General features: G+C 41.4%; 1 protein-coding gene across 7 annotated transcripts in view; it reads left to right on the top strand.

Annotated features, from left to right (window-relative positions):
* Positions 1 to 27,094, top strand: part of GBF1 (golgi brefeldin A resistant guanine nucleotide exchange factor 1) — a 430,048-nt gene that overhangs the window by 380,075 nt on the left and 22,879 nt on the right. For 3 of the 7 annotated variants that reach the window (XM_078783293.1, XM_078783296.1, XM_078783290.1), the window contains 5 exons: positions 3,552 to 3,705; positions 16,264 to 16,486; positions 18,740 to 18,894; positions 23,904 to 24,126; positions 26,014 to 26,231. In XM_078783293.1, the coding sequence (XP_078639419.1) occupies positions 3,552 to 3,705; positions 16,264 to 16,486; positions 18,740 to 18,894; positions 23,904 to 24,126; positions 26,014 to 26,231 (973 nt within the window). The remainder of the gene's footprint in view (positions 1 to 3,551; positions 3,706 to 16,263; positions 16,487 to 18,739; positions 18,895 to 23,903; positions 24,127 to 26,013; positions 26,232 to 27,094) is intronic. The other 4 variants (XM_078783294.1, XM_078783292.1, XM_078783295.1 and 1 more) reach the window with 3 other exon arrangements.

Genomic DNA, 27,094 nt, shown 5'->3' with positions numbered 1-27,094 from the left:
TCCGTCCGTGCGTGTGTGTGTGCGTGCGTGCGAAAGCGAAGGACCGCATTCGAATTTGGTGTGTGGGCGCAACCCACGTCAAAATCCAAGATGGCCGCCACTGGTGTGTGGGTGGCGTGTGTGGGTGTATCTGGTGTGTGGGTGTATCTAGGCATAAGGAAGAACCCTATTGAAAATTGGGTCGCCACGTCAAAATCCAAGATGGCCGCCGCCATGTAAGTCTGAACCTTGTGAGCTGAATATCTTGAAAAATAAACGAAGTACCAACTTCTAATCTGGTGTGTGGGTGTATCTAGGCACAAGGAAGAAGGCTATTGAAAATTGGGTCGCCACGTCAAAATCCAAGATGGCCGCCACCATATATATGTCTGAACCTTGTGAACGAAATATCTTGAAAAATAAGCAAAGTACCAACTTCTAATCTGGTGTGTGGGTGTATCTAGGCGTAAGGAAGAAACCTATTGAAAATTGGGTCGCCACGTCAAAATCCAAGATGGCCGCCACCATATATATGTCTGAACCTTGAGCGAAATATCTTGAAAAATAAACGAACTACTAACTTCTCATCTGATGTGTGGGTGTATCTACGCATAAGGAAGAACGCTATTGAAAATTGGGTCGCCACGTCAAAATCCAAGATGGCCGCCGCCATGTATGTCTGAACCTTGTGAGCGGAAAATCTTGAAAAACAAGCGTTACGCCTAGGTCCCCCATCGGTGAAGTGATGTGATTGACAAAGTGGAAGACGCAAGGCGGCCATCTTGGATTTTGATGTGGTGACCCAATATACAATAGCGTTCTTCCTTATGCCGAGATACACCCACACACCAAATTAGAAGTTGGTACTTCGCTTATTTTTCAAGATATTTCACTCAAGGTTCAGACAATATATATAGTGGCGGCCATCTTGTATTTTGACTGGGCGACCCAATTTTCAATAGCGTTCTTCCTTATGCCGAGATACACCCACACACCAAATTATAAGTTGGTACTTGGCTTATTTTTCAAGATATTCATCTCACAAGGTTCAGACATACATGGCGGCGACCATCTTGGATTTTGACGTGGCGACCCAATATTCAACAGCTTTCTTCCGTATGCCTATATACACCCACACACCAGATTAGAAGTTGGTACATCGCTTATTTCTCAAGATATGTCGCTCACAAGGTTCAGACATATATATATGGTGGTGGCCATCTTGGATTTTGACGTGGCGACCCAATTTTCAATAGCGTTCTTCCTTATGCCGAGATACACCCACACACCAAATTAGAAGTTGGTACTTCGCTTATTTTTCAAGATATTCATCTCACGAGGTTCAGACATACATGGCGGTGGCCATCTTGGATTTTGACCCGGCGACCCAATTATCAATAGCTTTCTTCCTTTTGCCTAGATACACCCACACACCAGATTAGAAGTTGGGACTTCGCTTTTTTTTCAAGATATTTCGCTCAAGGTTCAGACATATATATGGTGGCGGCCATCTTGGATTTTGACGTGGCGACCCAATTTTCAATAGCGTTCTTCCTTATGCCGAGATACACCCACACACCAAATTAGAAGTTGGTACTTCGCTTATTTTTCAAGATATTCATCTCACAAGGTTCAGACATACATGGCGGCGGCCATCTTTGATTTTGGCGTGGCGACCCAATTTTAAACAGCGTTCTTGCTTGTGCCTAGATACACCCACACACAAGATTAGAAGTTGTTACTTCGCTTATTTTTCAAGATATTTCACTCACAAGGTTCAGACATATATATGGCGGCGGCCATCTTGGATTTTGTCGTGGCGACCCAATTTTAAACAGCGTTCTTCCTTATGCCTAGATACACCCACACACCAGATTAGAAGTTGGTACTTCGCTTATATTTCAAGATAGTCAGGTTACAAGGTTCAGACATACATGGCATCAGACATACATGGCGGCGGCCATCTTGGATTTTGACGTGGCGACCCAATTTTAAACAGCGTTTTTCCCTGTGCCTAGATACACCCACACACCAGATTAGAAGTTGGAACTTCGCTTATTTTTCGAGATATTTCGCTCACAAGGTTCGGACATATACATGGTGGTGGCCATCTTGGATTTTGACGTGGCGACCTAATTTCCAATAGTGTTCTTCCTTATGCCGAGATACACCCACACACCAAATTAGAAGTTGGTACTTCGCTTATTTTTCAAGATATTCATCTCAAGGTTCAGACATACATGGCGGTGGCCATCTTGGATTTTGACGTGGCGCCCCAATTTTAAACAACGTTCTTCCTTGTACCTAGATACACCCACACACCAGATTGGAAGTTGGTACTTCACTTATTTTTCCAAGATATTTCGCTCACAAGGTTCAGATATATATGGTGGCGGCCATCTTAGATTTTGACGTGGCGACCCAATTTTCAATAGCGTTCTTCCTTATGCCGAGATACACCCACACACCAAATTAGTTGGTACTTCGCTTATTTTTCAAGATATTCAGCTCACAAGGTTCAGACATACATGGCGGCGGCCATCTTGGATTTTGAAGTCGCGACCCAATTTTCAATAGCGTTCTTCCTTATGCCTAGATACACCCACACACCAGATTAGAAGTTGGTACTTCACTTATTTTTCAAGATATTCAGGTTACAAAGTTCAGACATACATGGCATCAGACATACATGGCGGTGGCCATCTTGGATTTTGACGTGGGTTGCACGCACACACCAAATTCGAATGCGGTCCTTCGCGCACGCACGCATGCACGCCCGCACGCACACACGCACACACGGACGGACGGACACACGGACGGAGGGGAAAGCCATAGTATCCTTTTCGCTACGCTGTGCGACGGGGGACAATAAGCGAAGGACCAACTTCTAATCTGGTGTGTGGGTGTATCTAGGCATAAGGAAGAACGCTATTGAAAATTGGGTCGCCACGTCAAAATCCAAGATGGCCGCCTCCATGTATGTCTGAACCTTGTGAGCGAAATATCATATCATGGCATGTTTTCTGCGTCTTCCACTTTGTCAACTCACATCACTTCCCCGACGGGGGACCTAGGCGTAACGCTTGTCCTTTGTGGGTTCTAGAAGTAAAATAGATAACTACAGATACCTTTATTTGTCAGCATTGGCAGCCTATTAAGCCTGGTGTTGGCTTAACGGTTAACGTGGCTACCTTAGGGTCTTGAGTTTGAGCCCCTGTCGTGCCAATATCGAACACCAGGTGGGTTGACTCAGCTTGTCATCCTTCCGAGGTCAGCAAAATGAGTACCAGCTTCCTGGAAATAGAGGGCACCGCATGAGCGGCACAGGCCACGCTCCCAGCAATGAAGCAACCAGCAGCCACATGCTGCATAAGAAATTATGATGGCAGCCTATTTTCGCCAAAAATTATCATTTAATAATTATTGAAGCTGGATAATTCATTCACTTTATCGATACGTATTTGGTTTGAGGCTTATAGCATTACGTTGCGTTGTTTTGCGTGCTTGCTTAATTGTTTTGTTTTGTGTCTTTGTGTTTGGTATCTGTCTCACATTTACAAATGTCTCCGTAGAGACCGGGTAAGCTGCATTTGGAACTCAGTGCGTGACCATCTCTACCAGCTGATCCTACACGCCAATGAACACAGTTTTCTGTTGGAGCGGACAGTTGTCGGATTTCTTCGTCTTGCCATTCGCCTTCTTCGTAAAGAAGAGATTAGTGAGCAGGTAAAGACACACTTTTCACAATATTATCTTGCCAGCAGTCATCATTTCTTCCGACATTATTAGCCAGAGTGATTGAAAAGCTTCAAAAAACTTCAAAAAAGAAGTACCATCGTCATTTGTTTGTGAATTTTAAATACCCATGATGCATTGTGGTGTGGAAGCTGTGTATTAGTATGCTACTATCCTGGACAATTTTCCAAAGCAGGTTTTACTATCAGGATATCTGTTCTCACGGGACATTTCCGTATGTATATCAAAATCGTGGAGATGTATGTCAAAATATTCTTTCACGTTTCTGTTGTTGGTAGTGTCACAGTCATTATGAATTATTTTGTTAAGCGGTGTACAGTATTGATGGTTTGTATGCAATTTTATTTGCTTAAATGAAGCACAGCATTCCTGAGAAATCTACCAGAATCTCTCCCCACCTCCACTTATTCATTGCTCTTTTTTCCTGCCTGTGGATCCAACTTTTTGATACAACTCCAACACTCTTCCATCCAAAACCCTGATCTTTTATACCCTCCCCTCCAACCCCCATTAATCCCACATCCCAAGCCCACTTGCTTCCATATTTCAAAAAAAATTATATATATATTTTTTATACAAGATCGAGGCCCGTGTAAGAGCTAACATTAGTCACAAAAAAATAATAAACGGACACATTGTGGCGGACACGATGGCTCGCTGGCGCGGTGACATCATTCCGCGCACCAAGAGGGTGTCGGCCACGCCCAAGGGGTAGGCGTGGCCTCGGGATATACACGGGGCTCGCAGCCCCGAGCCAGTCAGTGCGGATGAGTGAGCAAGTAATAAAGAGCTCGATAATAACCAAAGCGTTGTGGCCTACCTTTGTTCAACGTGTGTGCTCCCGCACCACAACATAAAACATATAATAAAGGGAGCGGGAGACAAGATGGGGAGAGAGAGGGAGGCAAACAAGTTCAACAGTAGAGAACATGGACATCGGGAGATCTGTGGGAGGGAGAGCGCTTGGGGGGAGGAGGCGTGGGAAGGGGGGGGGGGTGGGAGAGGTATAAAACACATGGGCACTGCTAGGGCTTCCAGGAAATAAGTCGGTATTACAAGAAAGTGGATCTGAGGTGAATTAACGGGGGTAGAAAAGATCAAGGTTTTGGATGGGGGAAGATAAGAGATGGTGGTGAACAGCTGTTTTAAAGACCTGGGGGGATGGGTGGGATTGAAGAGAGTGAGGGAGTTTGTTCCAGAGGCGGGAGAAAAGAGGAATGAAAGAGTGAAGGTGAGCAGAGAATCTTGATTTTGGCAGTTTAACCATAAGAAGGTTGCTGGAACCTGTAGGAATATTTCTAGATATAATATCTTGTGCGACCTGTAGGAATATTTGCGGGACAGAGCACAGACAGAGCTGGGGGAGCTCGGCCGGAGAGGAATCGGTAGAAAACAGAAAGACCGCCAACCTGCCTGTGGTGAGCGAGTGAAAGGTCCTCGGAGTTAGCTACATCGTGAGAGATTCCAATGATACTGAAAGCTTTGGTTTCTACAGCGTGAAGCCGAGCTAGGTGTGAGGCAGGAGCACCAGCCCAGAGGGGAGAGCAGTATTCCATTGAGCTGTGGATGAAAGCCTTGTATGTGGTGAGGAGCTCAGGTCGTTCCAGTTTGCTAAGGAAGGACTTCGCACAATGGAGGATGCCCAGTCAGCGCCTGGCTTTGGAGGCCGGCTTGGAAATGTGGTTTTCCCAGGAAAGATCATGGCAGATAGTGAGACCCATAAGCTTGAGTGACAGAACTTCTTGGAGAGAATTGTTGAGAAAGTAGATGAGAGGGTTGTCCAGTCGGTCTTTTCAGAGAGACGGTGAGAGTGTGAGATTTGTCAGGATTGAAAGACATGTTCCACTTGTTTGACCAGTCTGTGATTTTATTTCCAGGTCTGCAGAGAGTGAGGAGGCTGCAGACTGCCGATCTGAGGGATGAGGTATGGAGCGGCAGAGATGTGAGTCATCAGCAAAGAGATAGAGAGGATTTTCCAGAGAGTTGGAGAGATCATTGATAAAGACCAGAAAAAGCACAGGGCAGAGCGGCAGAGCGGTATGGAGCAGAGCGGCAGAGCGGTATGGAGTGGCAGAGATGAGAGTCATCAGCAAAGAGATAGAGAGGATTTTCCAGAGAGTTGGAGAGATCATTGATAAAGACCAGAAAAAGCACAGGGCCCAGAACACTGCCTTGGGGAACTCCAGCCTGAACAGGAAGGGGAGATGAGAGAAATCCATTCAGGGCCACACGTTGACTATGACTAGAGAGGATGCAAGCCATGTGTGGAGATTTCGATGGATACCATGGGAGGAGAGTTTGGTGAGCAGAGTGGGGTTGCAGACCGTATCGAAGGCACGTGAAATGTCAAGGGAGACAGCTCTAATTTCCTGTTTGGCATTGAGGACCTCCATCCATTGTTGAGACAGCAGAAGCAGCATGTCCAGTGTAGAATGACCTGGTGTGAATCCAAATTGATGATCCGAAATCAAGCCATTGGAGAAGAGGAAGGATTTCACGTCAGAAGCGATGATTGATCCTGTTTTCTGAGCAAGGATCTCTTTTTGCACCTTCTTTGTGTGAAGCGGTAATGTTGGCTGATTTCCAAGCAGATGGCAGATGACCTTGAGCAATGCATAAAAAGTTTTTTTTTTCAAAATGTATTTTTACTTTTTTTGAAATTTTTTAAAAAACTTTTGAAATTTTTTTCCCAAACATTTTTTACTTTAAAAACAAAATACATGTTTTTAATTTTTTCTAAAATTTTTCAAATTTTTTTCCAGTTTTTCCAAAAAGTTTTCAATTTTTTAAAAAAAAATTGCAAATGTTTTCAACTTTAATTTTTTTTTTTTTTGCAATTTTTTAAGAAAAATTTGAAAAAAAAACCATTTTTACTTTAAGCACAAATATATAGATAAAAGGGAAGTGATTCTACCCGGATATTCGAAAAACCATTTTTACTTTAAGCACAAATATATCGATAAAAGGAAAGTGATTCTACCCGGATATTCGAAAAACCATTTTTACTTTAAACACAAATATATAGATAAAAGGAAAGTGATTCTACCCGGATATTCGAAAAACCATTTTTACTTTAAGTGAAAAAGTATTGATAAATTATGAGATTTTCATCAAGAAAATTTTATTTTAAGCGAAAAAGTATATAAATTACCACGAGATTTTTTATTTAAATAAAGTTTTACTATATAAATATGGTAAATACAATAGTGGGGCGACTTAGCATAACAATTGTGCATTTTGTGAGGAAAGCACCAAATTTGGCACACTAGTAGACTATCCTATTATGAAGAGATTTGGATATTGGGCCATCTCAAATTCAGCCCCTGATGGCTGTGGCAGCAATTTTCCAAAATGACACCTTCAGCTTGTTCCGACGAATTGCATCATCAATTGGCTTGGTCCTTTCCACCAGGCATTCTCTGGTGAAAGCCTGGAACTGCTCTTGGCCAATCTTCTTCACATTCCTGACAGTCTCAACTGCAGCAGGACCTGCAATTTCCTTTGTGTCAAGGACAACCACATCCATGCTCTCTTCCTCAAAGGGGTTGCCAAGCTCTTCTATGACGCTGACAAGGGCGCGGACATCCTTGGCGAAAGAGGTCTGCACACTTGGTGTCTGGTCGTGATGACGTGTGTCCTCTCGCCGCCGCCAGTGTTGATGGCCATCTTGGAACTCTTCTATGGCCCTGGCAACTTCTGGCCCGGCAATCATCCAATGCCGCAGGGCACTTGGGTTGTCAGTGAGGCCGACTGCTCCACCATCTCCTTTGATGCAGGCGTTATTCTGTTCATGCGCCTGGTCGATTGGGATCGAAGAGAACACCTTCTTCGTCTTCTGTACAGTGAAGTTGCCAGCCCTGAATTCTCTGGCTACATCTGGGTGCTTCATTGGGAGTGCAACCATGTCCCTCAGGTGAACAGGGACCCACCTGGCATAGTGTGTGTGGTCTAAGGCATGGAACCATGGGACCAGTTCCATCAGGGCATCAAAGTACATCGTGAATGAAGCCTGCCGCAGAGAACGCACGTAGACCAGTACCAACATCTCTGGTTCCAGCGCAGTTGCCCAGTACTGAAAGTTGGGAATGTCTTCTCCTCTCTGGTGACACCAGTCTTCGAACTCAGGCAGGTCTTCTGCATCATCAGCATATGTCATACAGTGGCGTTCATACTCATGGTGTTGCAGGATGTGCAGTGCCACTGCAGTGATTTGATGAGCTCTTCTTGTGCGGGTGACGTGGGCAGCTCGCAGGAAGGAGTCAGCCGTCCCTGGCGTTGCAATCTCAGCTTGCAAATCTGCAAAATCTGCAAATCTTGCAAAAATCAAATCTCTGAATCTGAGATGGCCCAATATCCAGATCTTTTCATAATATGATAGTCTACTAGTGTGCCAAATTTGGTGCTTTCCTCACAAAATGCACAATTGTTATGCTATATTTAGCTTAGCTGCCGGACTACAACGTATTGCGACGTTTGTAATCATGAATATAAATATTATAAAAACCACCTACAAACACACATTTAATCTACTTCATCTACTTCATCTACTATCTCCTCTTGAGAGAGAAACAAAACATTGTGATGTCTGTTCTAAGGATGTCTTGAAGAAAAGTTTTCCCAGGCACCTTCAATCAAAAAAACACAAGAAGAATGAACAGTTGTGTACTCTATTAAAAACTCTGATGGAGCATTTAAGGGACATATTAAGATAAGGGTTTTTGAGTTTGGAACTCCAGGACCAAAATCAATAGCTGAGGCGGTTGAGATGGTTAAACCTGCTGTTGAAACACTTGTAAAAGATACGTTGACTGAGATGAATACTTTAAAGTTTTATATGGGAGTAAAAATGGGTATGGTAAAACATGATGTTGAAGAAACTTCCTATATGAGAACAGACCCTCACTTCATCACATCATTCCAAGATTTCTTATCATCAGGTGTTTGTGGTGAACTTGTAAAACAGGAGCAGGATAGAGATAATACTGTGGTGGGTAGTGGATATAGTATTAGTAAAATCATTTTCTTTGATATACACATGCTGAAATCAGACCCTCTTAAAGCTTCCTCTTACATTGATTTGCCGAGGGTTATAAAACTGAAAAAAGCGGTTTTTTAAATATTAAAACATAAAGATAATAAATGTTTCCTATGGTCTGTTCTCGCTCACCTTCATCCCCCACATTGGAACCCTGAGAGAGTATCACATTATAAGAAATATGAGAATACGTTAAATGTTAAAGGTTTAAAGTTTCCTATGTCATTGATTGATATTATAAAATTTGAGAAAATGAATAAGCTATCTGTTAATGTTTATGGACTAACAAAAACAAACAAAGTTCAGATTTTTTAAATTTCTGATAACGATAAAAATGATGAAACTCATATTGACCTTCTTTGTTTTAGTTTAGAAGAAAATTCACATTATGCTTCCATCAAAAATTTGTCTAGATTAATCACCTCACAAGTAGTCAAAAGAAAATGTAAAACATATCTTTGTAAGCGTTGTCTTAACATCTTTCATACCAAAGGAAGATTAAACCAACATTCAAAATACTGTGGTGATCATAAATCCACCGTAATTAATATGCCAAAAGTAGGTTCAAACATATAATTTAAAGATTTCATCAAGACTATAAAACATCCAATCGTGATATATGCTGACTTTGAAAGTGCCCTTGAAAAAATAGATACTGCTTCTCCAAATCCAAAAAAATCATCCACGAGTAAATATCAAAAACATACTCCTTGTAGTTTCTGTTATTATATCAAATCATCCATTGGTGATGAATACAACAATTTAGAACTGTATAGAGGAGAAGATGCCACAGAGGAGTTTGTGAAACGACTAGAAAGAGACTGTGTTCGATTAACCAAGATAATGAGATAAACCAACAAACCAATGTCCTTAACAAAAGAAGAAGAAACAGAATTTGGGCAGGCAAAGGCTGTCTGTCATATTTGTGAGGAGAAAATTGGTGAAGGTCTAAAGGTTAGAGATCATTGTCATCTCACTGGTAAATATAGAGGTCCGGCTCATCAAAGTTGTGATATTAATTATAAACTCCCCTCTTTCATTCCAGTCTTTCTTCACAACAACGCACATTGTGATACACATCTATTTATAAATGAACTTTCAAAGACTTCTGGAGACATTTCTGCAATTCCTAACACAGATCAGAAATACATTTCATTCACAAAAAAAATTCAAACATCTCCTATAACTAATATAAGATTTGTTGACTCATTCAAGTTTATGCCAAGTCAATTATCTAACTTGGTATCAAATATTAAAAACTTTCCGAGTCTTTCAGAGTATTTTATAAATCAAGAAGAGATTGAACTCTTACCACAAAAGGGTAAATATCCGTTTGATTATATGGATTCATTTGAGAGATTTGGCGAAACACAACTTCCCTCAAAAGAAAATTTCTATAACGAATTAAATAAAAGTCATATAACTGATAAAGATTATACTCAAGCACAAAATGTTTGGAAAACGTTTAATATAAAGAACCTTGGAGAGTATCATGATTTGTATCTTAAAACTGATGTCTTACTATTGGCTGATGTATTTGAGACTTTTAGAAGCGTCTGTCATAATAAAAATTCCTATGGATTAGACCCCGCTCACTATTACACTGCTGTTGGTTTAGCTTGGAGTGCTATGTTAAAAATGACAAAACAGGACTTGGATTTGTCAGTGATGTAGATCTGCTTTTGATGATAGAAAAGGCTAAACGAGGAGGAATATCTCAAGTATGTTCGAGTAGATATGCTAAAGCTAACAACAAATATCTTTCTAATTATGATGCTAAAAGATAGTTCTTATTTGATGTATTATGATGCTAACAATTTGTATGGATGGGCTATGTCTCAAGCCTTACCTTATGGAGAACTTCGGTGGGTTAAAGAGAAAGATTATGAAAAGGTTTTGCAGGATATCGTTATCTCTACACAAAAAGAATTGGATAAAGCTAAAATTGGATATTATTTTGAGGTTGATTTTAAATATCCCGAAGAACTTCATAATAAACATAAAGATCTGCCTTAAATTCCTGATAAAGGAAGACCAAGAAAAGAATGGTTAAGTGATTATCGACAATCATTTAATACAAAAGGTAAATCAACAGAAAAATTACTTACTACGTTATATAATAAAGGAAATTATGTTTTACACCAAAGGAACTTGAGACAATGTTTATCAGCAGGGTTAAGAGTGAAGAAGATTCATAGAGTTTTAAAGTTTAATCAAAGTCATTGGTTGAAAACATATATTGATTTTAATACAAAAAGAAGAACAGAGGCAAAGACAGATTTTGAGAAGGACTTTTATAAATTGATGAATAATGCTGTATTTGGAAAGACAATGGAAAATGTTAGTAATAGACAAAACATAAGACTTGCTACATCTTGGAAACAAGCAACAAAATTAATTAACAGACCCAGTTTTCAAAGAGTAGAGGTGTTTTCAGGGAACTTTTGTGCGAGCCATTTGGTTAAATAAAGTATTGAAATGGACAAACCTATTTATATTGGAACATCAATTCTTGATTTACCAAAGTCATTAATGTATGATTACTTTTACAATAACTTAAGGAAGAAATATCAAAATGATGTTAATCTCCTTTATATGGATACAGATCGTTTTATTTTGAAAATTGATACAGAAGATGTTTATTCAGATGTGATTGATGATATTGATACATACGATACAAGTAATTACAAGCCGGGTGATAAGTTGTTTTCTTCAAAAAATAAAAAGGTTATTGGAAAGTTTAAGGATGAATTGGGGGGTAAGGTAATGAGTGAATTTGTGGGATTGGGGTCTAAGGCTTATGCTTATAAATATATTGATAATAATATTGAAAAGAGTGATAAAAAGTTGAAAGGAATAAAGAAAAATGTTATTAAAGAAACAATAAACTTTGAAAATTATTATAATTGTTTAACTTTAAAGAAAGAAGAGTTCAGAAAAATGAATACGATGAAAAGTTATAAACATCAATTATATACAGATAGTCAGGGCCCTTAGGGATATTTTGGGGCCGTTTGGTTCAAATTCTTCCAAAAGCACCAAATTTGGCCCAGATGTTGCCCATGCCATACTCTTTCGATTTTTGATGGGCGCCAAGACGGGCGCCCCTCCCGGGGGCCCCATATTGGCGAAATACTAAATGGCCGCCACCCGGATTAGAGGAAAATCAGTTAAATAACCAAAAGGGTTGGAATCATGTATGATACCACTTTTCAGGGGTTTTCCAGGTCGAGGAATCCAATTATGATGTTATTTTGATGATTTGAGGTCAAGGTCAACCCTCAAGGTCATCTTAAAGGTCATTTTTGAGTCAAACATGTCGGTTTTTGAGTTTTTTGTCAAGATTTACGCGAGGTTCACCATTTTATGTTTCTGGGTTGGGTAATCGAACTCTGACCTTATTTTTGACAATTAGAGGAAATATTTACATGTCTATTTCCTAATTTTCAGGCATATGCAGTTCATCAGTCTAATTACAAAGGTACGGATTTTGATGTTTTATGAACTGTATGCCATATCCTTGTGTTTAATTTTTGTAAGATCATGATCCGGGTTCATGTATACATGATTGTATACATGTCATAAATATGACGTCATATGTCTTGACCTGGCGGCCATATTGGATTTTATGAAAACCTTAAAAATGGATCCCTGCCTTCATTTTTCGATCGATTCATTTTGAACTTTGACCACTTATAGTACGCCATGTGATTGGATGCATATCCTAATTATGACGTCATAGGTCAGGTGACATGGCGGGATGGACCGGTATGGTCCCCGGATCATACCGCCCTTGGCGCCCGTCAAAAATCGAAAGAGTATGGCATGGGCAACATCTGCGCCAAATTTGATGCTTTTGGAAGAATTTGAACCAAAATATCCCTAAGGGCCCTGACTAAGAGGAGGTGAATAAGAAGGCATTAGGAGCTTTTGATAATAAGAGGTTTATTTTGGAAAATGGAATTGATAGTGTCCCTTATGGGTATAAGTATTAACATAAATATAAGTGATAAGAGAAATATATAAGTATAAGTGATAAGATAAATATATAAGTACTAGCGGGGTCACCCGTGGGAATCCCACGGGCATGGATGTGTGTGACATTTCGACATATTGAGTTAGATGCTGCACATTCATTTTTACAAAATGGTTACTGACAAGTCATCAGATCCAGAAATGGTGTAATGAACACAATTTATTTATTTCACATAATATGTGACCCCTCACTCCTCTCCACCTGACACTCTCCTCTCTCCACCTGACACTCTCCTCTCTCCACCTGACACTCTCCTCTCTCCACCTAGCACTCCTCTCCTCTCCAATCCCTCACATTCCTCTCCTCTCCAATCCCTCACCTCTCCAATCCCTCACACTCCTCTCCTCTCCAATCGCGCCTCACACTCCTCTCCAATCGCGCCTCACACTCCTCTCCAATCGCACCTCACACTCCTCTCCAATCGTGCCTCACACTCCTCTCCAATCGCCCCTCACTCGCCTCTCCAATCGCTCCTCACTCGCCTCTCCAATCGCGCCTCACACTCCTCTCCAATCGCTCCTCACACTCCTCTCCAATCATGCCTCACACTCCTCTCCAATCGCGCCTCACACTCCTCTCCAATCGCGCCTCACACTCCTCTCCAATCGTGCCTCACACTCCTCTCCAATCGCGCCTCACACTCCTCTGCAATCGCGCCTCACACTCCCCTCCAATCACTCCTCACACTCCTCTCCAATCGTGCCTCACACTCCTCTCCAATCACGCCTCACACTCCTCTCCAATCACGCCTCACACTCCTCTCCAATCGCGCCTCACACTCCTCTCCAATCGCGCCTCACACGCCTCTCCAATCGCGCCTCACACTCCCCTCCAATCGCCCCTCACTCGCCTCTCAAATCGCTCCTCACTCGCCTCTCAAATCGCTCCTCACTCGCCTCTCCAATCGCTACTCACTCGCCTCTCCAATCGCGCCTCACACTCCTCTCCAATCGCTCCTCACACTCCTCTCCAATCGTGCCTCACACTCCTCTCCAATCGCGCCTCACACGCCTCTCCAATCGCGCCTCACACTCCTCTCCAATCGCGCCTCACACTCCTCTCCAATCACGCCTCACACTCCTCTCCAATCGCGCCTCACACTCCCCTCCAATCGCTCCTCACTCTCCTCTCCAATCGCTCCTCACTCGCCTCTCCAATCGGCTTTTCCCCGTCTCGTTTCTCTCGTTTTTCTCCCGTCTCGTTCTTTTTCTTGCTCCATCATGTTCAGGTTTGCATTGACGTTCGTCGATGGACTCGTTCGCCCATCTCATTCGTTTTCTTGCTGCATCCTGTTCAAGTCTGCGTTCTTCATCGATCGTCTCATTCATTTTGGAAATAGAAGTTTCCACGCAGCGCATGAATTGTCACGATCCTCAAGAGGAAGTGTCTCGTAATCATCAAATGATAAATGGCAAGTAAATTATATTGTTGAAAATTAAAGATTTCAAATAAACCTATTTAAAGTGTATGAGCACATAACTAATAAAAAAAAACCAAGAAATATCTCTCGGTAATTTCCTGAAACATATTTTACTTCCGGCTAATAATGTTGAATTAAATAAAAACGAAGAAATGTATGTCGGCATCATTGTTGACGTTTTTGTGACGACTGTCATCAAACGAAAAAGTAATATATCTTAACGGAAAAGCAAAAGCGAATTTTAAATATATGTCGACACGTTGCCGTCGGTGTCATGTTGGGCGGTGTATGATACATCATGACGCGATTTTTAAAAATATATCTCTGCATTTTCCCGCGTGTGTGGAATGTTCTCAATTATTGCTGACACCGAGTCTAAAACCATCGCTAAAAATGAAATCACATGGTGAGTTAGATTGGAGATAAAGGCGTGAGAGAGACTCAATGGCCTTGAAGTTACAGGCCTTTGAGAATTCATTTCGTTCTATAAACGGCAACTTTCATCGGATTTTCTTCCCGTTTTTTTTCAACCGAGTCTAAAACTATGTTAGCGACTGTGAAAAATGAAATGATATATCGAATTTGATTTGAAATAAAACTGGGAGAGAGAGCAAGACACCACGGGCCTACAAAACAGGCCTCAAAGCTATGCGAGTTAATAAAATGGTGGATATTTGTTTATATGAAGCGAAGCCTCTCCCAGAATGGGTGGAGCTACTCTGCAAACCGAGTAAGCCACACCCCGGACAGACGCCCAACAGACAGACAGACAGAATCATCTACGGCTATTATAATATAGATAAGTGATAAGATAAATTAGTAAAAAGTCGGCGGGGCTGAGGAGGGAGAAATGGGGGCGCAATTTAATGAGAAAAAGGGGGTGCAATTTAATGAGAGAAAAAGGGGTGTAATTTCAGTGGTTTTTAAGGCTTTTGTGTTAAAACATATATGGCGGCCAAACCACGTGACCGATGACGTCATAATTATCATTAAAATATTCTACAGGTGGAGTTGCAACAAAAGGGGCGCAATTTTTTCAGTGAAAATTTCCTGTCAATCGGACCAACGGTTGCAGAGAAAATTATATTTATTCTGTGTGGGCAAATAGACAAACAGACAGGCAAATGGACTCAAATGCAATACCCTCTCTTCAGGCGAGGATAAAAAGGGGTGTAATTTTATGAGAGAGGGAGGTGTGAGTCAATAAGTTTCCTTAATTTTCCCCAATGACTTCAATGTTAAATTTAATGTGCCCCAGAACCCTCTTTTTCCCCCTACTGGCAGAGGTATGTGCTCTACCGAGCACCATTCTTGTTTGCTTCTCTATTCACATTTCCCACCCCATGCATCCTGCCCTGACCCTCATTCTTACTCATGTCCCTTATTTGTCCCTCAACCCTGCTGTTGGTGTTTTCCTTCATGTTAATGCGGTTCCTTCTGTACTATTGCGTCCTCGTCCATTTTGTGTTCTTGCTCTACCACAAGTCTAGACACTGTACAAAAAAGAAAATGGCCAATTAAAATACTTCTTCCATAATATGATATGGCTACAAATCCAGCTTTGCAGTGGAGTCTTTTTTACTTTTATCTGCAAGATACATTAAGCTGGTGAAAGCTTTGCATATGCTGAGTGTCGTCAGTTTTCAAAACTGGGAACGTAGTGTTGGAAAAGCATTGGGTGTTAACAAACAATGTTGGCATCGTTTCGGTCAGGAAAACCAAGTGCAGACTTCATTGTTTATTCTGAATCTTTCAAATTGTTTATTATGAATTGATTTCAGGTGACACATTGCTGAAGTTTAAGTTGTGCATATCGCAGTGCTTGTTCCGTGACATGCGATGAACTTCCACAAAGGAGAACATACTTCACATAATATTATTGGCACCATTTCTTCCAAGTACTTTTTTTTTAAAGCTTTGTGGATGAATTGGGTAGCAAGAACAAGCCGATTAGATTTTAGTTCAGATCATTAATGTATTCCAAATACGCTGACCTTTCCAAGCTGCCTTATTGGTTCTACCCATATATGTTGACAGATGTTACGATCACTGCGTGTGTTGCTGCTCATGAAGCCTCTGGTGTTAGCAAAGGCGAGTCGGCAGATTGCGTATGGAGTGCACGAGCTGTTGAAAACAAACGCTGCCAACATCCATTCCCATGAAGACTGGGCAACGCTGTTTATGCTGCTCGAGTGTGTTGGTGCTGGTGCGAGGCCCCCACCGCTGCACTCCTTCGTCAACATGGATGTGCCTGATACAGGCATGTTCAGTTTGATATATATCTGCATGTGTGACGTCCTTAAGCATTTGTCATTTTGGAAGTCTATGTCCCAAATTTTTTTTTCAGTGTTGTCTCAAAAAATACAATTCATGCAAATACTTCCAAGGGATCTTTGTGTGTGTGTGTGTGTGTGTGTGTGTGTGTGTGTGTGTGTGTGTGTGTGTGTGTGTGTGTGTGTGTGTGTGTGTGTGTGTGTGTGTGTGTGTGTGTGTGTGTGTGTGTGTGTGTGTGTGTGTGTGTGTGTGTGTGTGTGTGTGTGTGTGTGTGTGTGTGTGTGTGTGTGTGTGTGTGTGTGTGTGTGTGTGTGTGTGAGATGGAAGAGGAGTACAATAATTCCTCTCAAAGTTGTGAATGCATTCCTGAAAATTAAAAAGGTTAAGCAAAACCGCATTGTGTGAAAACAATTTTCCTAAAATAAATTATGTAAAAGGTGAGGGTTGTGTGTGAGACGGAGTGGGAGAGATAGAGAGAAATGACTGGCACGGGCACCCAGCGTTGCCGTTGCTCTTCTAATCCTGTTGGCATTTTAAAGAAATCTTTTTTTTTTTTGTGGGAGCCTAAAACACTTCCTTCCACCCACTGAGGAATGGGTCGAGGATTATTTAATATTACCTTTCACATAGCTACAAAGGCTGAGGCACTCACTATAAAGCGATTTTTAAAAAATCCAACTTTTACCTAAAACACTCCCAGGCACTCACTGATGAACCTCCGGAAGTTTGATGAAGATCCGTTCATCTATGTCTGAGAAAAATGGCGACACACAGACACATAAACGTCTCTCTTGTAGTATAGATAATAGTAATATAGTGTAGCAGCATAGCAAACCTGTTGTGCATTTTGTGATACAAGCACCAAATTTGGCACAAATGTACATTAATATGTTGCGAACATTTTCAGATATTGGGCCACTTGAAATTCCGTAATTTTTTTTTTCAATTTTTTTCAAATTTCGTAATTTCAAATTTTTCGGGTGACACCGTCACAATTTCGGTCTTCGAGGCCGGCCGATATAGTGGGGCGGCTTAGCCCAAATATTCAAAAGAATTGTGCATTTTGTGATACAAGCACCAAATTTGGCACAAATGTACATTAATATGTTGCGAACATTGTGTGGTCAGCAATGAAGACGAGAGTCTGAATTACATCTATGCAAAAGACCTTGTGAACCAGTGAAGCAAATACACGGGTAAGCATGAATTAAATCTAGGGCATGATATAATTTCCATGATGTTTACCTCTACACTCAATGGTGGAAGGAGGTAATGTTTTGATCCCAGCTTGTCTGTATGTCTGTTTGTCTGTTAGTCCACAAAATTCCAGACAAAGCTTGTAGTAGTGGTAGTTGTAGTGGTAGTGGTGATAACAGAAATTGTTATATAGAACTGAACTTATATTATTATTATATGCAGAAAATAACTTCATTTCTATATGCCCTGCAGTGGACAGGTTAATTGGTTTATGCACTGAAGGGGTCACCCTGGTGTGCACTGCTGTGTTCTGCCTCACTGAGTTGTTCAGGTATGATGTACTCAGCACAAGCTTCCGGTCGGCCCGGAGGTGAGGGTGCGGGGCCTGTCACGGAACGTCAAAACAAACGGCCTGCCGGGGCCGCCCAAAAGTCGGGCGTGAGGGGCGCGTCCACTAATGGAACGCCTCTCGCTTCCCAGATCGAGGGCCACGTGGTCAGGAGAACCTCGTCCCTTCCGGTCACACTTTGCCTATCGGCCGGCCTCGAAGACCGAAATTGTGACGGTGTCACCCGAAAAATTTGAAATTACGAAATTTGAAAAAATTTGAAAAAAAAAATTACGGAATTTCAAGTGGCCCAATATCTGAAAATGTTCGCAACATATTAATGTACATTTGTGCCAAATTTGGTGCTTGTTTCACAAAATGCACAATTCATTTGAATATTTTGGCTAAGCCGCCCCACTAATAGTATATTTTTTAGATCAAAGTTATAAGTGTACCAAAAAAAATTGTTTACCTTTAAAGATGGTGGTTGTTTCTTAGTGTGGTGATGTGGGTTAACAAGTGAGTGGTGGAGTTATTAGCAGGGGAGGGGGGAGTATTTAATTAATTTTTAGCAGGGGGGAGAGGGAGTTAAGGCTCTTAATGAAATAATTTAATAAGAATGACTGGTAGGTATGTATGCAGTTGGTTTCACATTTTTGACACCTGTATTATTCTCATGAGCTTTGCCTATATATTTTCTTTATGACGGGGCAGATGTTCAGTCAGACAGTGAGGTCATTCCGGATTCCTCCCCAGCAGTGTCGGATCGAGGTTATACGTCTGACACAGAGATATACAATGAGCATGTACGTTCAACTCGCATCCACCGGTCCACAACTGAGATAAATATTGCTTCTGCAGCTACTTTGGTATGTTACGGTTGCTTGCCTATCTATCTGCCTTTCCATACACTTCCCCCATTCCAAACTCTGACTTTACCACAGTGTATAAAGGTAATTTAGTTCCTTGTAATATAATACTCTAAAGTAGACATTATAAGAGGCACCTTTTTATTTTTAATACACTTTGTTTATCTATGATAAAAGACAGTATTCCATTTCTGCTTTGAGCGCTGCGCGTCTCGGCCACTACAGCGAAGTATTTAGTTCAACATGTGAGCGGCTTGCTTCTCATCGAAATTGACCCTGTAATTGTTTATATTCCCAGGTTTCGGGTTTTTTTTGTGAATCTTTCACTTAAGCACATATTTGACTGCTTTTTTGTTTTATCTACAGTTGTATAATCCACTGTTGTTTCTGTACCCTTCTGTGCCTTGATGGCTCTGGCACTTTTTACGATTAAGTGTTTCGCTTTTGTCGACTCTTATATAATCTTAAATACTTATTGTTGTTGTTTTTGAGGGAGGTATCTATTCCAAAACAAATACATGCAGTATGTAACGATTTTTGGGATTTGACCCCCAATTCGTGCCCCAAGGGTCACTGGTGTCAAAAAAAAGAAGTTTTTTTTAACTCAGAATTTGATATAGTCATTCCTGGTGGAGTACTTCTTTTTTTTTTTGCCACTGTTCAACTTTTCTTGAGGTGGGATCTGTGGGGATTTGCGATGGTGCGCCATTAGGGCAGGCCATACTTTTTTTTTTTGTAAATCAATCGAGAGGGGTGTTCATATTACGTATTTTGGTGTGTAGAACACAAATCTGAGGCTTTTTTAAAATTCTGATAACCCTAACCTACATCAATTTGCAGTTGATTAATTATTAAATTTTTGATTATTTTGCTATTCTTCTGGAAAAAAGAGACGTTTTTTATTTTGAAGTTAGGGCTTTTATTTTGGTAACTTCCTGTTGGGATGGCAGTTGTAGCCATCTTGTTGCTGAAAGCTTGATGTTGAGGAGGTTGGCAATCCTTATCCATCCGTCTTCTCTTCTCTTCTTATGGCATTGCCAGTAAGTACGTTTTTGATTAGGAACCTGAGGAACAAATAGATAATAATTTTAGATGTAAATTACCTTGTTTTATATTATATTTGTTAATTGATTTGTGTACTTACCTATTGCTAGCCTGAGTTACATGTGAAGGAAAATAGTGACCTGTGAAGTGAATATTTTGACGGTTTTCTGTAATACCTGTGTAATACCTTAATATCTGTCTGTAGTGGATACATACCTGTGTATTATTGTTTTTATTTCAGTGTGAACTACTAAAAATGGCTCAAGTCAGAACAAGGATGAAATCAAGTTCTCATTTAAGTAATCTTGTTGGCACTGGGCAGGAGCTGTTGGTGTCTGAACTGCCAACTGTGAGGGATATCCTGAGGTATGGCATCTACTTGAGGGAGCAAAGTGAAGATGACAGGAGGAACTACCCAGTGGACCCGCTTGTGTCTGACATCTACCCTGGTCTGATTTGTCAGTGGAGCAAAGCTAATGCTCTCTTCAAGCCTCCTGTTATCAATGAAAAGGTGACCATCATGTCCAAGCTCAAGGAGGTCTGGAATCAGGCAGTGAAGTTTTCTCTTGGGAAGGGCAAACTTGATGCCAAAGAGAGGTTCATTGTCAAGTTAGACAAGTTATTTGATATTTTGACTTGCAAGTGTCAGATTACCAGTTGTGAGGGGGGAGGCTGTGAGGCCGGTGAGGGCTGTGTGATTCAAGCCCACATTAACTGTTCCTGCAGCAGAGAGAAAATGATTCCTGTGAAAGATCTTGCCTACATCAAGGGACAGAAAGAGAAGGTTGGAAGTAAAGGACCCCACCAAATGGAGAGCCCTGATCTGCCAGAGCACAAGAGACAGGTGAGGACATTGGAAAGGCAGGTAAAGAAAAAGAATGCAGAGAAAAGGAGAAGGAGCAAGGAGGAAAATGCTGCAGCAGCAGAGAAGGCAGCCAGGAAGGATGTTGAGAGATTTTTGTCAGATGGTGATGAGGATCTGGAATTGGAGAGAAGTGGTGCTGAAGATGAGTTTGTCACTGAAGTTGAGCTCTTCTCTGAAACTGACACTGAGCCTGCAGCTTCAGCAAAGGTCCAGAAAAACTATGATGAGATTCCAAACATTGCCCTTGCTAGTGTAAGGTATGGCATAGGGCTGAGGCCAACTGCAGCGATAGCAACTGCAGCTCTGATTGATGCAGGAATCATCACAGAAGACAATACAAGTAAAGTGATTGATAAGAACAAGGTCAATAGAGCACAGGAGAAGTTGATGACAGAGCTGGGGGAAGAGTTTGATGAGAAGTGCAGGGAGGTGGGGGGGATCTCCTGCATCCTCTCTGATGGGTGGATTGACCTGACCAATGTGATGATGGAAGCTGAGGGCAGTGACCAATCTTTTCCTGCAAAGATCAAGGAAGAACACTATAGTGTTGTTAGTGAGCCTGGTAGCTACTATCTGTTCCACTTTACCCCAGAGAAAGCAACTAAAGAGGAGTCACATGCGGAGCAGATTGCTAAGGTCCTGTTTGCCTGGCTGAAAGAGGGGTTTTGATAAGACCTTGTGGGCCATTGGAGGAGACTCAACAAATGTCAACACTGGTGTGAAAGCTGGAGTAATGCGGAAGCTGGAGCTGCACCTGGGGAGAAAGCTGGTCTGGTTGGTGTGCAACCTGCACACTGGTGAACTTCCCCTGCGCCATCTCATTGTTCACCTTGATGGCCCTACTCTGTCAGACAACACCTTTTCCGGGCCAATAGGAAAGCTCATTGCTTCTGCTACAGACTTGGATATCAATCCAAACTTCACCCGGATCTTTGTTGGCCCTCCACTGATCAAGCTGTCTGACAAGGCCATTGAAGATCTCTCAACTGATCAACACTATGGCTATAAAACTGTCTGTGCAATCAGGGATGGAGTGCTTCCTGCAAGGCTGGCTCTAGTGGAGATTGGACCAGTAAACCACAGCCGCTGGCTCACCACAGCGAACAGACTTCTCAGGCTCTGGGTGTCAAAGCATGGACTGAAAGGAAAGAACCGGAAAAATCTGCAATTCATTGTGCTACATCAATGTGGGACTGTGATTCAACTCTTTATTACTCCAGTTTATTACTCGTATGTAATGCTGATGTATTATCCATGTTGGTTCAACATGAAAGTCAAGCACTCCTGGATCGAAGGGCCTAGGCACATCTTGTTTCAGCTGGACTGCCTCAAGTCCCAAAGGAAGGAGGTACTGGACCTTGTGATGCCGACTGTGAGAAGATCTGCTTCGTATGCCCACAGTGAAGCCATCCTCCAAACACTGCAGTGCTCTGAGGATCAGAAGGAGAGGACTGAGGGGGTGGAGAGAATCCTGGCCATCAGGGGAGAGGGGGACCCAGACACTCAGCTGGGGGACTCCTCTGTCAGGACCAGAAAGACACCTGACATCAACTGTGATGCTCCCAGCATTGGTAACTTGATCAGCTGGTCAGAAGGTGTGTCAGAGCCACCTCTCACCTGCTCCCTAAGCACCTCGGAGGTGAAGAACTTCATCAACACCCCCATGGAGGTGCTCAACTGGCCTTGCCACACACAAAGCATTGAGAGGGTTGTTAAAATGGTGACTGAGGCTTCTGCTAAGTACTTATCACAGGAAAAGAGGGATGGAGGCATCAGGGCTCAGGAGACCAGCAGGAGGCTGATGTCCAAGAATGAGTCAAAGCAGGACTTGTGCAACCTGGTAAAGTTCAAGAAGTAAGGAGATTGATCTTTGTAATTGTAACCAGTGATATACATGCAGTTCACCTGTGAATAAATATGTATTTGATTTGATTTGGCTGTGTCAATATGAATAAACCACCTTTAGAGGCCATTTTTCCCCGCAAGCGGGGGTTGGCCTTTTTCGGGAACTGTGGTTGTTGTTGTTTTTCGGTCCCCTTTTTGAAGCAATGTTTTACGGCCGGATGCCCTTCCTGACGCCAACCCTTTTTGCCGCCTTTAACGACAAGCAGGGAATTACCAGTGAACTGGTACTCAATTTGCCGACCTCGGAAGGATGACAGGCTGAGTCAACCCCCCTGGCGTTAATTCAGCGATTGACCGGGATTCGAACCCAGGATCCTAGGATCCTAAGCCGGCACCCTAGCCGCTAGCCCAACACCAGGGATCTTGTGTCAATATGAATGATTTCCCTTATATCTTTTAATATCTTATAAAGGGGTTCGAAAGGGTAAAATTGGCAATTTAGAAATACAAATTGATGTAGGTTGGAGTTATCCTATCCAAAAAATAAACTCATATTTGAATTCCCCATAAAAAAAACACATAATATAGACACCCCTCGTGTTAGGATTTCCTTCAGATTCATTTTGGCACCTGAGTATGACCCGCCCTAGTGCGCCATAGACTTCGCTGTACTTTATATACTGCACAGCACATTGTTTGTAAACACGTTATCATTCCTTCGATTGAGAACATTTTTGATAAGTTGAACAATATTCAACTAAATAGCATTCAACTCTTTACATTTGTCTGTTGTTCCAAACACTTCCAGCACTGCCAATTGCAGACCTGGATTGCTGATTCTGCTTTATTACTCGGTCAGTTGCAATTGCACCCACAATCTCTGCCGTTCTAATGGGTTGTCGGGTTTCCTGACCTATTTGGTGGTGATATTGGGATATTGTAGTTCTGTACTGTAGTTGTAATTCCATCTCTACCCAGCTCTTTTATCTTTTTTTTTTTTTAATAAGGACATTTTATATTTTAATTTGTGATCCTTAAAGTCATATGTCTTGTTACATTCTTTGTACAGTGTTGTCATCCCCATTCACTCCAGTAACTAAGTTTATTACTCGTACTTCCTTACCACAGTTTATTCATTTATTTCACCTTTGCTATAAAATTTGATTTTGTGTGCTATTGCCCTCTCTATCAAACTTTAACTTCGGCTTTGATTGCCAACACCAATGTTTGTGGGATTTCCTTTGTCTCACCACAGCAGTTTCAGCATGAGCAGATGAAGACAGGCCGAACAACAACGCCTGTTAACCAATACAGTCTGAGTCTTGGCCAGGAGCTGGGTCCACATGACACCAAATCACTTATCAAGTGTGTTGAATCACTGTCTTTCATTGTGCGCGATGCCGCTCACATCACACCTGAAAACTTCTCTCTCTGTGTTCATGCCATCCGAGTTTTTGTTGAAGCAAGCATAAATGGAGGTAAGCTTTCCTTTTTAAACCATTTTTACCTTGAGAGCTCAAACTGTTGTTCTTCCCATAATGCTTTCTGTTGTTTTTACTAACAAGTGTCAAAAGACCTGTTGAAGTGATGTGCATTTTACTGAAGAAATTATAATGTGTCTGGCTGTCACATTCAGATCTTCTCCACTTACTTTATTCCTTGCAAAATCTAAGATTCGCAAGTATATTGGTTGGTCTAGTCTGTTATTAGCCCCTGTTGGACTTGGTCCGAAACGGGGTCTTATGGATTGGGTCTCGTCTGTCCGTGCGTGTGTACGTCTGTCTGCAACTATATCTCGGACATGTATGGACCGACTTTGTTTATACTTGGAAAAAAGACAATACATGATGGTATACATATGCACATTGTTTTGCAATGCAATCAAAGATGGCCGGCTGGTGGCCATTTTACTTGTAAAAAAAACAAACCAATGTTGAACACATCCTCAACCATTTCTCAGACATGCATTGACCAATCTTGTTCATACTTTGCACACAGATAATAAATGATGGCTTACATATGCACGTCATTGCTTTTTCCAGATCAGGTCCAAGATGGCCGACTGGCAGCCATTTTGGTCGTGAAATGTGTCCTCAACCATTTCTCGGACATGCATGGTCCGATTTTGTTTAAACTTGGCACAAGCACAGTACATTATGCCATACACATGCACCACTCTTTATTTTGCCATCTGATCAAAGATAGCCGACTGGAGACCATTGTCGTTGTAAAAAAAAACAAACTGATATTGAACACGTCCTCAACCATTTCTCGGACATGCATTTACTGATCTTGTTCGAACTTGACACACATATAAGGAATGATGGCATGCATATGCATGTCATTTTATTTAGAAATCAGATCCAGGATGGCCGACTGGTGGCCATTTTGTTAATTTAACTTTTCCCCAACCATTTCTTCGACATGCATGGTCCGATTTTGTTTAAATTTCGCACAAAGACAACACACGAGAGTACACATATGCAGAAGATTTTGTTTTCTAATCCAACCAAAGATGGCCTTTAACGTTGTCCTTTAACGGTTAAATAAATAAACGGTTTAACGGTTAAATAAATAAAGACAGCCTTTAACGCTGTCCAGCAAAACTACTAAAACCATGGGGGCTATGACATTGTACGTCTTTTTCTCCTTGTTCTAGCTGTTATTCTTTCTGTCTGTCTATCTCAATCGCCTATAGGTCGAAATGCTACACCGATCTTCACAAAACTTAACCACCTGGTAGAGCTAATCATTAGCTAGAAACCTATTGTTTTTGAAGTCAAAAGGTCAAAATCACAAAATTGTCACAATTCATCCGATTGACTTGAAATTTGAACAGGGCTTGCATATTGGATCACTGAAGCATATTGTTTTTGAGGTACAAAGGGCAAAGTCGCAGCGACTGATTACGCAAGTACTGGTCTATGACCGCTTGTTGGAGCATTTGTCTTGTTGCATCTATTGATTGTTCTGTTACTCATGCAGAACTTTTTTTTTATCGTTCCACAAGGCTTGTCACATGCAGGACAAAACATTGGTGGACACTAATGTACTTTAAGTTGAACTACAAAGACATCAGGAGACAATGGATAAATACATTTTCTATCTGGGATTTCAACCTGGGTTCCGAGCATCAAGAGATCTCAATTCAGATAGGAACGCTGAACAGACAAATGCCTTTCTTGTAAATTGTGATGTAAAATAGTGTATAATGTTTCAAGGCCTTTTTGTCAGTGAGAACTGATAATATAAATATAATTTGTCCTATATTTGGAAATAAAGAGAACTGTTAATATATTTCCAGAACAATACCTTATCCAGTGTACTGTTTGGATCTTTGTTGCTTTTGTAAAAAAATTCTCTAGGTAACGTGAGTGACAAGAAAACAAAGCCACACAAGTATGATAGTGGCAAGTCTTCACGCTTCAGGAAGAAAGGGAAAGACCGAGAGAGTAATGGGAGGAAAAATCGAGGTACTGGTGGTCGGGCAGGAGCTCGTGGAGGCCACAGTGAGGAAGAAGAGGAAGAGGAAGATAGTGTTCCTGCAAGTTACCACACCGTCTCCTTACAGGTCAGTTCACATGTAAGTATCTGCCTTTTCTCTTGTATAAATAAAGTTAAAAGTGAAAAAAATATTATAAATTTATTGGAACGTTTCTTTAATGTCTTGTAATAAAAAATATCTTTTAAAAATAAAAGACTCCTTTCACTCTTTCTACATTTTCATCTGCAAACTTTCTGGTAGCCTCAGGTGGCCTCTTCTGCTTCTACCTCTAAATTTTATAATTTCTCCTTTACTATTTCCTTATGCCTCATCTCCCCCACCCCACACTTTATTTTCATCCTTTATCTCCTCTTGCTCCTTCACTCCCTGCCATCCTCTCCATTTATTTGTCCCCTACTGGATTTACCGGAGGATACTATAGGTTTGCTCTCCATCCGTCTGTCCATCTGTCTATCCATCCGTCCCACCTGTGATTTTCCAGCTTTCCACCCTTATCCTTTAACATATTCAACTGAAACTTGGTACATGGCTTTATTATTATTAGTTACAGAACAAGTTTGAGCTTCAGAGCATTTCCCCAATTTTTCATGGAGTTTTGCCCTTTTTGGACTTTTGAAAATATCACCTGCAGGGGACATGTATTGCAAAGCAATTGTCCCTCTTGGTATACTTGTTATGGCACTTTCATTGACAATGATAATATGACACAGTACCTATCAAGGATAGCACTGATGTTTGTCACCAACAATTAAACTGATAATTCACACAGACACTGAATGCTGATTGTCTTTGATGACACTGAATGCTGATTATCTTTGACACAGTACCCATCAAGGATAGCACTGAGGTTTGTCACCAACCCTTAAACTGACAATTCACACAGACACTGAATGCTGATTATCATTGATGACGTGCCAAATTGCAGCAGCGATCACGACCAC

This window comes from Myxine glutinosa, chromosome 8 (assembly GCF_964187855.1).
Source record: "Myxine glutinosa chromosome 8, kmMyxGlut1.1, whole genome shotgun sequence".
NCBI lineage: Eukaryota > Metazoa > Chordata > Myxini > Myxiniformes > Myxinidae > Myxine > Myxine glutinosa.
Note: the sequence above shows the minus strand (reverse complement) of the source record. Positions and strands in the feature narration are given on the sequence as shown.